Source organism: Zootoca vivipara, chromosome 11, assembly GCF_965207765.1.
Source record: "Zootoca vivipara chromosome 11, rZooViv2.hap1.1, whole genome shotgun sequence".
NCBI lineage: Eukaryota > Metazoa > Chordata > Lepidosauria > Squamata > Lacertidae > Zootoca > Zootoca vivipara.
The window spans coordinates 10701219-10716320 of NC_142594.1; the positions used below are offsets into that span (position 1 = coordinate 10701219).

Here is a 15102-nt window from a genome sequence, read left to right on the forward strand (position 1 = left end):
CAGTTTGAATGGGAGTTCTGTTTAGTTCTGGTACTCCAAACAAATCCTCGGGCTCCAGGTTCTTTTATTTTTATTTTAATCGTTCACAACAGGCTCCATCTTGGTGGGCCTCAGGGTCCTAGTAAAAAGCAAAATAGATGCTGCGAGCCTGACATGAATCCATCCTTATTGTAGCAGAGGGGAGTTAATAATAATAATAATAATAATAATAATAATAATAATAATAATAATAATAATTTATTTATACCCCGCCCATCTGGCTGGGTTTCCCCAGCCACTCTGGGCAGCTTCCAACAGAAACATTAAAATACACTAATTTGTTAAACATTAAAAGCCTCCCTAAACAGGGCTGCCTTCAGATGTCTTCTAAAAATCTGGTAGCTGTTTTCCTTTTTGACATCTGATGGGAGGGCGTTCCACAGGGCAGGCGCCACCACCTAGAAGGCCCTCTGCCTGGTTCTCTGCAACTTGGCTTCTCGCAATGAGGGAACCGCCAGAAAGCCCTCGGCAGTGGACCTCAGTGTCCAGGGAGAACGATGGGGGTGGAGACGCTCCTTTAGATATACTGGACCAAGGCCGTTTAGGGCTTTAAAGGTCAGCACCAACACTTTGAACTGTGCTCGGAAACGTACTGTTGAAGAGTTGAAGAGATACCGCTTTTCCTACATGATATGCTGTACCTACTGAAATTGCCGCTTCTACATAATTACTAAAAGGTCCGAGGGAGGCCGAAATCCATATACAGTGGTACCTCGGTTCAAGTACACAATTGGTTCCGGAGGTCTGTACTTAACCTGAAGCGTACTACTTAACCTGAAGCGAACTTTCCCATTGAAAGTAATGGAAAGTGGATTAATCCGTTCCAGATGGGTCTGCGGAGTACTTAAACTGAAAGTACTCAAACCGAAGCATTCTTAAACCGAGGTATGACTGTATTTGGGTTGCTCAAAAAGTGTCTACAATGGTACCTCAGGTTACTAAATTCGCTCTGGAGGTCTGTTCTTAACCTGAAACTGTTCTTAACCTGAGGTACCACTTTAGCTACCCTGTTTCTCATATTTTAAGACATACCCATAAAATAAGCCATAGCAGGATTTTTAAGCATTCAAGGAATATAAGCCATACCCCGAAAATAAGACATAGTGATAGGCGCAGCAGCAATGCCGGCCGCAGCAGGAGGAGGAGGAAAAAAATAAGACATCCATTGAAAATAAGCCATAGTGTGTTTTTTTGAGGAAAAAATAAATATAAGACATGTCTTATAATATGAGAAACACGGTAATGGGGCCTCTCGCTGCCACCGCGCCGCCAGAGCATGATTTCTGTTCTCATCCTGAGGTAAAGTTCTTAACCCAAGGTGCTACTTCTGGGTTAGCGGAGTCTGTAACCTGAAGCGTTTGTAACCCAAAGTGTTTGTAACCCGAGGTACCACTGTATTTGGTGCAGACCCCTCCAGAGAGCAGGACTGAACTATATGTTCACCAGCATTCTTGGGGGGGAATGTGCTAATGAAACCCACCTCTGAAGAGTGCAGGATTGAACCCTCCACTTGTCAGGCGGGCAGAGAGTTCAGTCCTGCTGGGTGCTGCTTCAACAGTCAGTGTGTTCTCTGCAGGGAAGAAGAGGCAGCCTTGCTTCTCCTTGTGTCAGCAACTCCCCCCCCCTGACCACCTGAATGCTCTACCTTTTGAAACCCTCCATACTACCCTCCTTGGACTGTTCCTTCCTTGAACCATCTGGGGCTGTCTCAGCCTGATTCATCGACTTTTTCATTTTTTTCTCAGATTTTTTTCCTGTAGCACAAATGGATGAACTTTTAATGGATGAACTTTTGCCTAATAATGACTAAAATGAGGTATATTCCATTGAAATATTTAAAAAGTTTACACACAAACCGTTTTTAATTTTTTTTGTATGCCGTTTTACCATTTCATAAAATTGTATTAACAATTCTATATATATTTCGTATCAAATTTGGACACAACGCCACATTCCACAATGGGGAGTGTTCTTAGCAACATAGGGTATACAAATGTCACACCTGCGCAAGGTAAAAGCCCCTTTTTGGGACCTCAAAACTCAGCCAGCAGACCCTGCCGGACATGCTGGGAAAAGAACCTACAGGAGAGGTAGCAAAACGTCGACCTCTAGCGGCGTCTATACTGTTACTGCAGCTTAAAAAAGCTTCCTTGTGTGTTTGATGACTCTATATCAGGAGTCCCCAGACTTACCGGCGTTTGGGCCGGTTCCCACCGTGCCGATCGCGCGGTGGGCCGGAGGACGGGGGGGCGCGCGCCTGTGCGGGCCGGCGGGGGAGTGCGCGCCCGTGCGCATGCGCATGGGCGCTTACTGGTGCGGCGGCGCGTTTCCAGGGTGGAAAAAGCACCGAAAATCCGTTGTGCGCATGCGTATGGGCCTCCCCCGACCCGGAAGTGCACCAGAAATGACCTCTTCACCTCTTCCGGGTCGGATGCGCACAAAGGATTTTCGGCGCTTTTTTCCCGACCCGGAAGAGCACTGCCGCGATGCGCGCCGTAAGAGCAGGCGGCGGGCGGCGGGGATCGTCGCAGGCCGGATTGGCAGGCCAATTGGACCGCATCCGGCCCCCGGGCCATAGTTTGGGGACCCTGCTCTATATAATGTTGTATATATGTGACTCTAAAGCTTGGGTTCAATTTTATATCTGCTTACAGTGACTTCAAAAATGGTCAAAAAACTGATAACTAAATTTTTTTAAATCATTTTGTGCATGAGGTTTTTTTTACTTTCAAAGAGATTTGAAAGTAAGATTTTATCTAATCTTTAATGAAAGCTCATCAAATTATGATACAGGGAAATGAGGTTGTAAAAAAGTCATCACCCTAATACCCTACGCATCTTATTGGGTTGCCCCAGCCATTTAGGCAGCTTCCAACATATATAAAACATAATAAAACATTAAACATTGGTTAGGGGGGGGGGCTTCCCTATAAAAGGATAGCCTTCAGACAGCTAAGGGGTGGAGGATAATTCCACACCCTCCAACATTTCTCCAGTGAAAATAGGGACATCCTAAGGAAAAGCGGGACATTCCGGGATCAAATCAGAAACCAGGGCAGCTTCTCAAAATCAGGGAGATCCCTGGAAAATAGGGACACTTGGAGGGTCGGGATCTGGACTTTGGTGTACAGTCCTAGCATATGCCACAATACAGCACAACGCACCATCTTCCCCCCATACATGGATGGGGGATCAATGCATGAATCAGCTGCTCCAATGTCATAGTCATGGTGGAAAGATAAACATTTATGCTTGTCTTGCATACATTAGACTACATATTCGCTTTGCTAAGTGGAGACGGTTTTCCGGTTGAATGGCAGCAATGTTTGAAGTAATCGATGGGCCTCTACTACGTATGGTGGTAGTAGGCTAAAATAGCCTGTGATATTGTTGTTGTTGTTGTTTAGTCGTTTAGTCGTGTCCGACTCTTCATGACCCCATGGACCATAGCACGCCAGGCACTCCTGTCTTGCACTGCCTCCCGCAGTTTGGTCAAACTCATGTTCGTAGCTTCGAGAACACTGTCCAACCATCTCGTCCTCTGTCGTCCCCTTCTCCTTGTGCCCTCAATCTTTCCCAACATCAGGGTCTTTTCCAAAGATTCTTCTCTTCTCTTCTCATGAGGCGGCCAAAGTATTGGAGCCTCAGCTTCACGATCTGTCCTTCCAGTGAGCACTCAGGGCTGATTTCCTTAAGAATGGATAGGTTTGATCTTCTTGCAGTCCATGGGACTCTCTAGAGTCTCCTCCAGCACCATAATTCAAAAGCATCAATTCCTCGGTGATCAGCCTTCTTTATGGTCCAGCTCTCACTTCCTGATATCAGCCTGTGATATAGGCATGGAAATGAGGGGTGGGTGCTGAATCCTCCCCCAACTTGCCACTTTGCCCTCATGCTGTTCTTTCCCGCAGCAAACCCAGAGGGGAAGTGAGCCCAGCCGGCTGAAGAAATAGGGGAAGGTCTATGGAGACCAAAAGTGGCAACGCTTCCCCCTTTTACATTGCATGCCGCTCCCCATTTCACACACAACTGGGGCAGATCTGCATGTGAAGGCATGGCTCAGCCAGTGTCACATTTGACCCTGAATGAAAGAAAGCAATTCCCCGGCAAAAAAAAGCAAGCAGATAAAGCAGAGAGCTTAGGAGAGGAGATTCTTTCCAGACCCATCTAGATATACGCGGAACTCTGCCGCATAATCAGCGATGCGAAAGCTGCTAAAATATCAACAGCTAGCTGGTGCTTCTAATTATTTCCATACCTTTTGGTGCTCGGTTTGTGCCAAAGTTTACCCAGGGTTGATCAAAGCAGGCAAGCAGACTAGATAGGGCCATAAAGGGCTTTGTATTGACTCACCTAGAGCCAAAATGAAATTGGGAGAATATATTGAACTCATTAACTCGTTACTTATTAAAGTATCTTTCAGAATTCAGGACAGAACAGTATACAACTAGTTCCCTGGGCTAATCAGCATGAATCTTTACAGGGGGAGGGATGGTGTTACTTGTGATACCCAATGAAGGCGAGGGGCTAATCTTCCGTTCTGCTTCATCCGGGAAGATTAACCTTTATTATTTCAGTTGAAGTAATAAAAAACTCAGCACAGGAAATGCGAGATTCTCAAACCCTGGAACGTTAGCGGGTTCTTCGGTTGCGCTGTTGACGGTCATGTGCGTATAATTTTTAAAGTCACAAAGGATTTTCCGCAATCCTTTGCAGTAAAAAGAAATTTATTAGCTGTCAGATTATTGGAGAAGCAACGCTTTCCCCATAACCATTGCTCCCTCCTCGCCAGTCCCCTACACGATCTCTCAAATGTTTCACAGTTGGATGTTAAGAGTTCATTTCCGAAGAGAACTTTTGCAGCGGGGGGTATGACTGTTTTCTCCCTGGGCTGTCTATATATCCTGATATTGCCTGGTCAAGCTTACTGAGATGGTGAGTAATCTAGGCAGCAAAGGTTAACAGATCCAATGGGGCAGGCACTTGTAGCCTCAAAGCTGATCCCTCTCACAGAACCTCCCATGGACCCAGAAATATTGTCCCACTTCTAGCAGTGTCAGCACCCAATATAAAACCTTGAAAAGTTGGGGGGGGGATTCTGTAGTTTCTAGTTGCACAGGAGAGCCACACTGGCATTGCTCGTGGGAAGCCAGCAATATTTAGAGGCTTCATCTTACAAAGGCAAAGATGAAGCAGCCACCTAGTTAATGGCAGTATTTATACAGTACTCATAACGAAACGCCTCCCTTATACACCTTTAGGCAGAGGGCCTTCTCGGTGGTGGCGCCCTCCCTGTGGAACGCCCTCCCATCAGATGCCAAGGAAATAAACAACTATCTGACTTTTAGGAGACATCTGAAGGCAGCCCTGTGTTGGGAAGTTTTTTATGTTTGGTGTTTTATTGTGTTTTTAATATCATGCTGGAAGCCGCCCAGTGTGGCTGGGGAGGCCCGGCCAGATGGGTGGGATGTAAGTAATAAATTATTATTATTATTATTATTATTATTATTATTATTATTATTATTATTATTACTGTTGCCAGGCAAAAGCAATTCTCTTTAACCAGGTCTTGGGCCGGATGCCCTTTTAAAATGTGTTGGGGAGGGGGGGATAATTGGTTGTTCTTGTTTTTTATATTATTATTATGTATTTTGTGTTTTTATGTTGTGGGTATGGGGCATCATAGAAATTTAATTAATCCATTAATTAAGTAATGATAAATGTGGTCATGGTGTAGAGAGCTATATTTAAGATCAGATCTACGCTTTATATACTCTGTTTTCCTATATACTAAATAAGACTTATCAACAACATAAATTAATGATGGGTTTCCCTCAAGTACGGAAACTGATTTATGCAAATAGGCTAGACAGGCAGCTCTGACCCAGATAAGGAATAATTTTGTTTTATTAGGCTTTACTTGACACATGCATCCACCTGCACAAAATTGTGGTTACACTTCACCATCCTGTCTCTGGCATGGTAGCTAAAGATTGTAGCTGTGAGCCATGACTGATTAGGTGCACCCTTGCAAAGAGTCAGAAAGTTCAGCTAGAAATAAAGCATAGATTTACTGACCATGAATGCATGCAGAATTCATGCCATGATGTAGCCAACTTCACCCATGTCATTCAGTGGCTTACAAAGGCAATAGCATAAGCAATGGCTGCTATTCTGGAGTGGACCACCAAGAAAAAGTCCATGTTCTGCACTCCCAGAATCCTACATACTATAACTAAGCATTTATGAGGGTGGTGAGCAATGTTCTTGAACATTTCCTTATTGGCACTGCACATGGCTTTTTGGAATTAGCAGGCAAACAATTTATTTCTTGTTACATTTCTTTATTCCCGAAATGTATGGTCTGAATCACCAAATCTACCTCTAGACAGGGCTGCATTCTTTACATTCAACAGCTGGTGTTTCCTTTTCCTTTTAAAAAATGTTTAAAGTAAGGCAGACCTCCACAACTTGTGATGCACCAAGATGCTGCACAGCCCACCCGCCATATATTGTGGTCTACCAGGTAATTTACTCCATTGCATTTATATTCCAAGGTAAAGGGTAAAGGTCAAGGGCCCCTGGACGGTTAAGTCCAGCCAAAGGCGACTATTGAGTTGTGGTGCTCATCTCACTTTCAGGCCGAGGCAGCTGGCGTTTTTCCGGGTCACGTGGCCAGCAGGACTAAACCACTTCTGGCGCAACAGGACACTGTGATGAAAACCAGAGCGCATGGAAATGCCGTTTATCTTCCCACCGCAGGGGTAGCTATTTATCTACTGATCTGCTGGGTTGGCAGGAGCTGGGACAGAGCAACAGGAGCTCACTCCATTGCAGGGATTTGAACCGCCGACCTTCTGATTGGCAAGCCCAAGAGGATCAGTGGTTTAGACCACAGCGCCACAGAGCCAAAGGCGACACACACACACCCCTCCTTTTTTTTATCTTCACAACAAACCTGTGTGTTGGGTTAGGCTGAGAGCTGGCGATTGGCTCAAGGTCACCCTGTGAGTTACATGGCAAAGTGAGGATGCAAGATTGGGTCTTCCACATCCCCTAGTCTAATGCACGAACCGCGCTGGATCATGCTGGTGGGCTGAAAACAGGGGAGGTAACTGGTAGGGAGTGAGCACAGGCGGTTGGCTGGTTAGGTATATTGTGACTGGCTGGGTCGTATGAAAAGAGAGATTAGGTCATTAGGAAGCAGGATGCTTTCTAAGGGAGAACGCTCAGAAGTGCTCTAGTTCTAGTCTTGCACAGGTCCCGAAGCGCCCTCTTGTGGCACAGTGAAGGTGTAGCGGAATGGCCCCAGTACACCTAAAATGATTTGCAGATGATATTTAACTCCGAGAAGATTTGTAAGATGTATACGGTAAGACTGAATCAGATAAGTGCTGGAGATGTAATGAGGTTGAGGGTACATTCTTTCATATGTGGTGGACCTGTAAAAGGGTAAAAGAGTATTTGGAAACAATTTATAATGAATTGGGAGGGAAATGTTTTAAAGCACCCCCCCCCCAAAAAAAAACCACCCAGAGTTATTTTTGATAGGGATAATTCAGATGGAAATTCCCAAGTGTCAAAAAAGGTTATTTATGTATGCTGCTATGGTGGCTTGTGTTCTGTTAGCCCAAAAATGGAAATGGAGTGAAGTCGCAACCAAAGAAGAAGGGCAACTTTGTTGTAGTTGTTTAGTCGTTTATTCGTGTCCGACTCTTCGTGACCCCATGGACCAGAGCATGCCAGGCACTCCTGTCTTCCACTGCCTCCCGCAGTTTGGTAGGCAGCTTTGGTTCGTAGCTTCGAGAACACTGTCTAACCATCTCGTCCTCTGTCGTCCCCTTCTCCTAGTGCCCTCCATCTTTCCCAACATCAGGGTCTTTTCCAGAGAGTCCTCTCTTCTCATGAGGTGGCCAAAGTATTGGAGCCTCAGCTTCACGATCTGTCCTTCCAGGGAGCACTCAGGGCTGATTTCCTTCAGAATGGATAGGTTTGATCTTCTTACAGTCCATGGGACTCTCAAGAGTCTCCTCCAGCACCAGAATTCAAAAGCATCAATTCTTCGGCGATCAGCCTTCTTTATGGTCCAGCTCTCACTTCCATGCATCACTACTGGGAAAACCAGAGCATTAACTATACGGACCTTTGTTGGCAAGGTGATGTCTCTGCTTTTTAAGATGTTGTCTAGATTTGTCATTGCTTTTCTCCCAAGAAGCAGGCGTCTTTTAATTTTGTGACTGCTGTCACCATCTGCAGTGATCAAGGAGCCCAAGAAAGTAAAAATCTCTCACTGCCTCACTGATTTAAGGACAACTTAAATGGTTGGAATATGTGCAGCTTGCAGACTTAACATATAGAATAAGAGAACAAGAACACCATACATTTAGAGAAGATTTGGAAATGTTTATTGAATATGTGGGGGGAGATTGTGTACACTTGAAAATGTGGGCAGCATTTCAACAGTGTAAATAAGTTTTGATGGAAGTAACAATGAAATATTGAATGGTTTAGTTTATATATGCTATGCAAAAGGAACCATGGAAAGAGAAGAAGACATTGATATTTTAAGGGTGTCTAAATGAATATTCTAAATTGTAAAATTGTGTGTGTGTGTGTGTGTGTGTGTGTGTGTAATTTTACATCTATACAAAAATGCAATGATACGTTATTATGCATATGGCCGCTGGCAGATGGGATTGGCTGTAGCCCCCAATCACATGCATACAATGGGAAATGTGTTTGCCTCTGCCCAAAGTACACGAAGTAACTTACTTTAGGGCAGGGGTAGGTGCTGTGGGTTAAACCACAGAGCCTAGGGCTTGCCGATCAGAAGGTCGTTGGTTCGAATCCCCGCGACAGGGTGAGCTCCCGTTGCTCGGTCCAAGCTCCTGCCAACCTAGCAGTTCGAAAGCACGTCAAAGTGCAAGTAGATAAATAGGTACCGCTACAGCAGGAAGGTAAATGGTGTTTCCGTGCGCCGCTCTGGTTCTCCAGAAGCGGCTTTGTCATACTGGCCACATGACCTGGAAGATGTATGCCGGCTCCCTCAGCCAATAACACGAGATGAGCACCGCAATCCCAGAGTCGGTCATGACTGGTTGGTCAGGGATCAGGGGTCTCTTTACCTTTATCTAGGCAAGCTAAGGCCCGGGGGCTGGATGTGGCCCAATCACCTTCTCAATCTGGCCTGCAGGCGGTCCGGGAATCAGCGTGTTTTTACCTGAGTAGAATATGTCCTTTTACTTAAAATGCATCTCTGGGTTATTTGTGGGGCATAGGAATTCATTATTATTTTTCCAAAATATAGTCCAGCCCACCACATGGTCTGAGGGACGGTGGCTGAAAAAGGTTGCTGACCCCTGCTTTAGGGGCATAAGTCATAGAATCATAGAGTTGGAAGGGACCCTGAGGATCATCTAGCTCAAGCCCCTGAAATGCAGAAATATGCAGCTGCCCCACAAGGGGATCGAACCTGCAACCTTGGCATTACCAGCACCAGGCTCCAACTAGCTGAGCTATCCAGGCTGACCCTGCTTTCTTCACAATTCCGCTGGTGTTAAAAACCACCCTTTTCCTCTCAACGTCTCCCCATAGCCGCTTCCTTATTACGGTTACTGTTTAAGACAGTCACTTTCCCCCCCTTTCACTCTCTCTCCCTTCAAACTCTACTCAAAACTTCTCTTCCGTTCCTCAGCTGTCCCATGTGAAAGAAAGGATGTAGAGCTCTCAAATATTCCATAGTATGGAGGATACCTTACACAAACTTCTGCCACTGGTCAAAACTGTCATTCTCCTCTCATTGCCTCCAATCCGGCTTCACTCAAAGTTCTGCCAGTGTTTTAAACGACGACTTCCCTCCCTTTCTCCCTTTTCGCTCCCATGCCATGCTCTATAATGAAGCTGTTACTTCGCATTAGATACATTCTGAACTTCTTCCTTCCCCTTTCCTGTGCTGGGTGATCAACTCAGTACAGCCAAATGCAATCAGCCCTACAATTGCTACCCATCTCCAGGGCCTCACAAAAAACCAAATCCAATTCCAGCAGGAGCCCCTGATGAACTGCAGTTCTTATTTTATTTCCTACTTTCCCAAAGGATTAAATCAGGAGTCCCTCATAACTGCATTGTTATATAAGGTTTCAGCAGGATTATGAATACCCTCCCCAACACATCAGGCACGTTTACAATCTGACTGTTGTTCTTCCGAGTTTGTTGTCCAGCGTTAGGTTAAAGCAGGAGAAAACACAGTATTTCCCCCCCTTTACATGGGCAGCCTAGGAAAGCAGCAATGTATCTCTGTAAATTCATTGATCTGGGCTTTTTACTGATATATTGAGTTCTGTATATTCATTGATCTGGGTTTATTCCAGTGAGAAGAGTGGTGGAAAGGTATTCCCAAATCATATTTTGCTGGCCTGAGAGGCGAAGAGGAGAAAGTCTCTCCAGAGCACTTCTGGGTCAGGCTTCTGTTGGGGAAAACCTGGTCTTTTTTTGTGTGTGCAGAGAAAAACGGGTTAGTGGAAGGTGTGTGAATGTGTGAGTCCGTGGAGGAGCAGGGCTGGGAAAAACCAGTCTTTTCGGGCTTGTTGTCTCTCCAAATGAAGGCAAGCTTCCCTCCTCAGGTCACTGCATTCTCCTCCGCTTCCCAGACAAAAAAATTATTTGGAATCTGGCATCCCATTTCACAACTGAAATAACAAGTATTAGATGATAGAAATGGGGGGGGGGGGGAGAAGGAAACACAAATCCAGAAAATTTAAATAACCCACAATATAACCTTTATTGGTTTATTGATATTCAATTGTGAATAAAATAGAAATGTAATTCTTCAATGCCTTGTGACCTGATTTTCCAGTGGTTAGACACCTCCTTTTATTTAAAAAGAGTAAATAATACTACTTTCAACTTCATCATTGGTTTTTTTTTTACCATTTTATTCCACAAATGAGCTCGTGGTCTCTTGGTACATGAAAAGGTCCTCATACATTCGTGATTCTTTTCCCAACCTATTCAAAATTGTTAAATTTATTGGTTGTCTTAAGATACATTCAGATAAAAAGATTTAAGTTATGTTCTTGCAAATTGCAATTAAGTGCACACAGACAACCAGCAAGTAGAGGCAATGACGAAGTGCTAGAATGTCGGTAGAATAAATAGAAATCTCGAAGCACATGCACTCGCTAATGATGCCCTCTCTTGCCATCCTCTGACATTCTCAATATTCATAGCAGTATTGCAACTAGCTAATTCGTGAACAGAGAACTGGGCTCACCTGTCGCCCATAAAAAACGACAACTGCACAGTTCCACTACTGCAAATATTTATCAGTGCTAATGATTTAGTAACAGTCTGGCACAACGGCAAGCACAGTATGTAGTGAGGTACTGGCATCAAATAAATAAAGTGGGTTTGGTTTTAAATCAGTCAAGAACAAGCCACCCACACAACTAGGCACACCAACTGCTTCAAAACATAAGCTCAAAAATAAACCTGACCCGGGACGGGAAGTTCTGTTGAATAAGCCCCCCCCCCAAAAAAAATATCAATGGAAGTTACACAAGAATGCTCTGGCCAAGCTACCTTCTTCTTGGCGGAAGAACTTAATGGTGCCTTGTGCTGCTCGTTTGTTTTCAGTTCTTTCCAGATGTTGTTTCAAGTTTCTACGTACTGGGTCATTCTGGACGCAATGCTACAGCGCTAAATTATGATTTAGCGTTACATGAATGAACCTTGGACGCAGCCTCAAGGTCACAAACGTCTGCTTCCACTTTCAAACTAACCAGAGCTCCCTGTGAAGTCCAAAGTTAGGGAAACTCTTTCATTAGTTTATCATTATGGTTAGTGAACAAGCCAGGATCATAAACTAGTCTGATCCTGATTTGTGTGAACGAACCATTAAAAAAAATGTAATACTAAATAATGAATTAGCCTTACAATTAGAAAAGCCTTTGGGGGAAGAAAAGTCCAAATACTGAAGATTTCCAAAAAGGTATTAGGGCGGATGATGTAAAACCATTTGCTAGTAGCTTTATCACATGGATCTGATGGAAACAGATATGTATGTATACCGTCACTTAAAATAGCAATGGCCTAACCCTGTTTATGAAGTGATCCACTGGATCGTTTTAAATACCTCAAAATCTGGAGGTAAACAGATGGAAATATTTATCCTTCACTTGTACCACTCTTTACTAAGCTATTTTTGAAATTATTCTCTTAAGGACACATCTTTTGGCAACACTGTACTACATTTGTTTAAATTTAGGCTTTTAAACATACCTACAATCAACTCCTTCAGTGACTTTGGCTCCTCATGAAAGCAAGATAAAAGATACAAGATTTTTGTTTTGTTTCCGAGAGGTGTGTGTTTTCAGTGTCTGCAACAAAACACTATTTAAAGCACTTTTCCTTCCACATTCCAGTGCAGCATTGAAAATAATATTAACACAGGACATGAAACACCAGCAGCAGCAAAGAGGTGTGTTTTCTGCCTGGCACCTAGCAGACTTAGCAGTCACTCTCAACACATTATTACTTCAAGTTTATTTTGTAAGAAAAAAGATCCTTTGAATATCCCCCCCTCTCCTCCATAAAGGCAGAATAAGATGTTCAAGATGCTAATCTACTTGCTTTGATGAACTACAAAAAAATTATTGTGTTTATAGGAGTTACTCTGTGTGCTGATATCCCACAGTTTGGAAAACATGATCTGTAACCCTTGCTAGATGAGGCTAAGTCCCAATATCAAGCTAGGCTAACTAAGAATTCTTGATTTTTCATTTTTTTCTATCCAAGGATTGCTCTTTTTTTTATTTCAGTGCAAAGAAAAACAAAAAAACACCCTTTCCAAAAGGTTAGCATGTTAAATTGTCAAAACAGTGTCATGATTCACTTATAATACATCTGGTACATATTTACATCCTGTACAAAGTTTACACTCTTCCCCCCCCCCACCCCCATTAGGCACAAAGTTGATTTGTCAAACTCAACGGTAAATGGAAGAAGAAAAATCTGTTGTTTTGTGTTTTTTTTTAAAAAAAAATGTCTGAAGGAAGTGTCTCCTTTACAAGTTCGGCCGCATCTTAAGCCGTTCACCGTAAGCTGGTTTGCTTAGGAAGCTTTGCTCCCATCAACAGGCCAGGAGTAAAAGACGACGGCGCCTTCATCTGCATGCTGGAACCCACCATCGTCGGAAAGCTCCGGTTTCTCCTAATGCCGCTGTTCAGCTGAAGGGCCCCAATGGCACTTGTTACAGAAGGGCCACCCAAGGCCAGGTCTTCTGGTACCAGGCTCCCCGGGGCAAAGGCCTTCATTGGCCTTTGTGCCCCGGGGAGAAGGGGTCCTTGCCCGTCCGCCAGCGCAGATGCTTGCGGCTGCCCCGAGCTGACCGCTTTAGCAATCCCAAACTTTTTCACTTTGTCCACGAGGTTGAGGTTCGAGACGGACACGTCCGTTTGGCTCTCGCTGCTGCGGATGTTCTTCTTGTCCCTCACCTCCTTCAGAATGGAGCTGGCCGGCTTGGAAGCCAAGAAGTTGTCGTACGGGGGGCTGGTGCATTTGAACTCAAAAGATGGCGGGGAGGAGGAAGGCGTCTGCATAGGCGAGTTGGGGGGAGTGGAAGGAATGACGGCCATTCTGGGAGCGTAGGTGCTCAGGAGGGAGCCCCTGCCGGCGCGGTCCCAGCTCTGTGGGTTGTACACTGCCGCTGATATCCCACGCTCTTTGAGTAGCCACACCAGCCCCAAGGAAGTGCTCATGGTGGTTGTGGATTCCCGGAGGTTGGTGGAGGATTCAACCAAGCTCAGGCGCCGAGGGGTGCATGGTGTGGCCACCGGGGTGCCTTTCAAATTGCCAACGCTGCTACAAGCTGGAGTAGGTGTTGCGTTAAGGCTGGCAGGGGGAAGAGAAACAGAAAAACAAGTCAACCTCTCCATCGGAATACTGACTTTCAAACTGCCACCGCTTGATAAACCCACATATAACAATGTACTTGGGTACCGATTCAATTGCCTCAGATTATTAAAGGTCAGCTAGAGAGACGACATTTGTCTGAGGTAGCAGGAAACAGGAGTTCTCGACCACCATTCTCGGGAATGATTTGAGTACAGTTGTACCTTGCAAGTCGAACGGAATCCGTTCCGGAAGTCCATTTGACTTCCAAAACGTTCGAAAACCAAAGCGTGCCTTCTGATTGGCTGCAGGAAGTTCCTGCAGCCAATCAGAAGCCACGGAAGCCTCATTGGACATTCAGCTTCCAAAAATAGTTCGCAAACCGGAACACTAACCTTTGGGCATTTGCGGCATTCGGGAGCCAAAACATTCGAGAATTAAGCTATTTGAAAACCAAGGGACGACTGTACAGTGGTACCTTGGTTTTCGAACATCTCCGTTGACAAATGCTTCTGTTTTCCAATGCCGTAAACCCAGAGGTAAATGCTTCGGTTAACAATCTAATAATAGGATTGCAGCTGTTTGTAAGTGTACCAACAGAACTTAAGGGAGATACACAGACAGAACATATTCCAAACAATTTTGCTTTATCACTAGCTGTGAAAAAGGAACGCTTGACCTAAACGCCCTTCTACTGAAAATTTTAATGTTTGTTTTATTCTTCTTAAACTACTTAGACGCTCCAATTACAACCAGGAGGTACCGTACATTAATTTGGTTAAATAATTAAAAGGGGGATGGAGGGAATATATTTGCTATTTTACAGCAGATGTTATTAAATGCAAGCTTCCTGCAAACAAGCCACATACTCATGAGTCTAAAACAGGGCTTCCCAAACTTGGCTCTCCAGCTGTTTTTGGACTACAACTCCGATCATCCCTAGTTAGCAGGACCAGTGGTAAGGGATGATGGGAATTGTAGTCCAAAAGACCCAAGTTTGGGAAACCCTGGTCTAAACCCTAGTCTACTGTGCACCTTTCCGGATGATATTAAATTTGGGAAATACAGAAGATCAGAGTTCTTATAAAACCAAATGCACATTCTAGATTATGCAAATTGGCAACATTATGGTTGAGGAAACAGGGGGGAAACTCCAGACAATGTGATCATGTA

The 15102-nt window shown here is 44.5% G+C and overlaps 1 protein-coding gene across 10 annotated transcripts in view; it reads right to left on the reverse strand.

Annotated features, from left to right (window-relative positions):
* Positions 1-10800: 10800 nt before the first annotated feature.
* Positions 10801-15102, reverse strand: part of TRAK1 (trafficking kinesin protein 1) — a 124419-nt gene continuing 120117 nt past the window's right edge. For 9 of the 10 annotated variants that reach the window (XM_035130168.3, XM_035130169.3, XM_088653663.1 and 6 more), the window contains one exon: positions 10801-13929. In XM_035130168.3, the coding sequence (XP_034986059.3) occupies positions 13131-13929 (799 nt within the window). In that variant the 3' untranslated portion in view covers positions 10801-13130. The remainder of the gene's footprint in view (positions 13930-15102) is intronic. The other variant, XM_088653664.1, reaches the window with a different exon arrangement.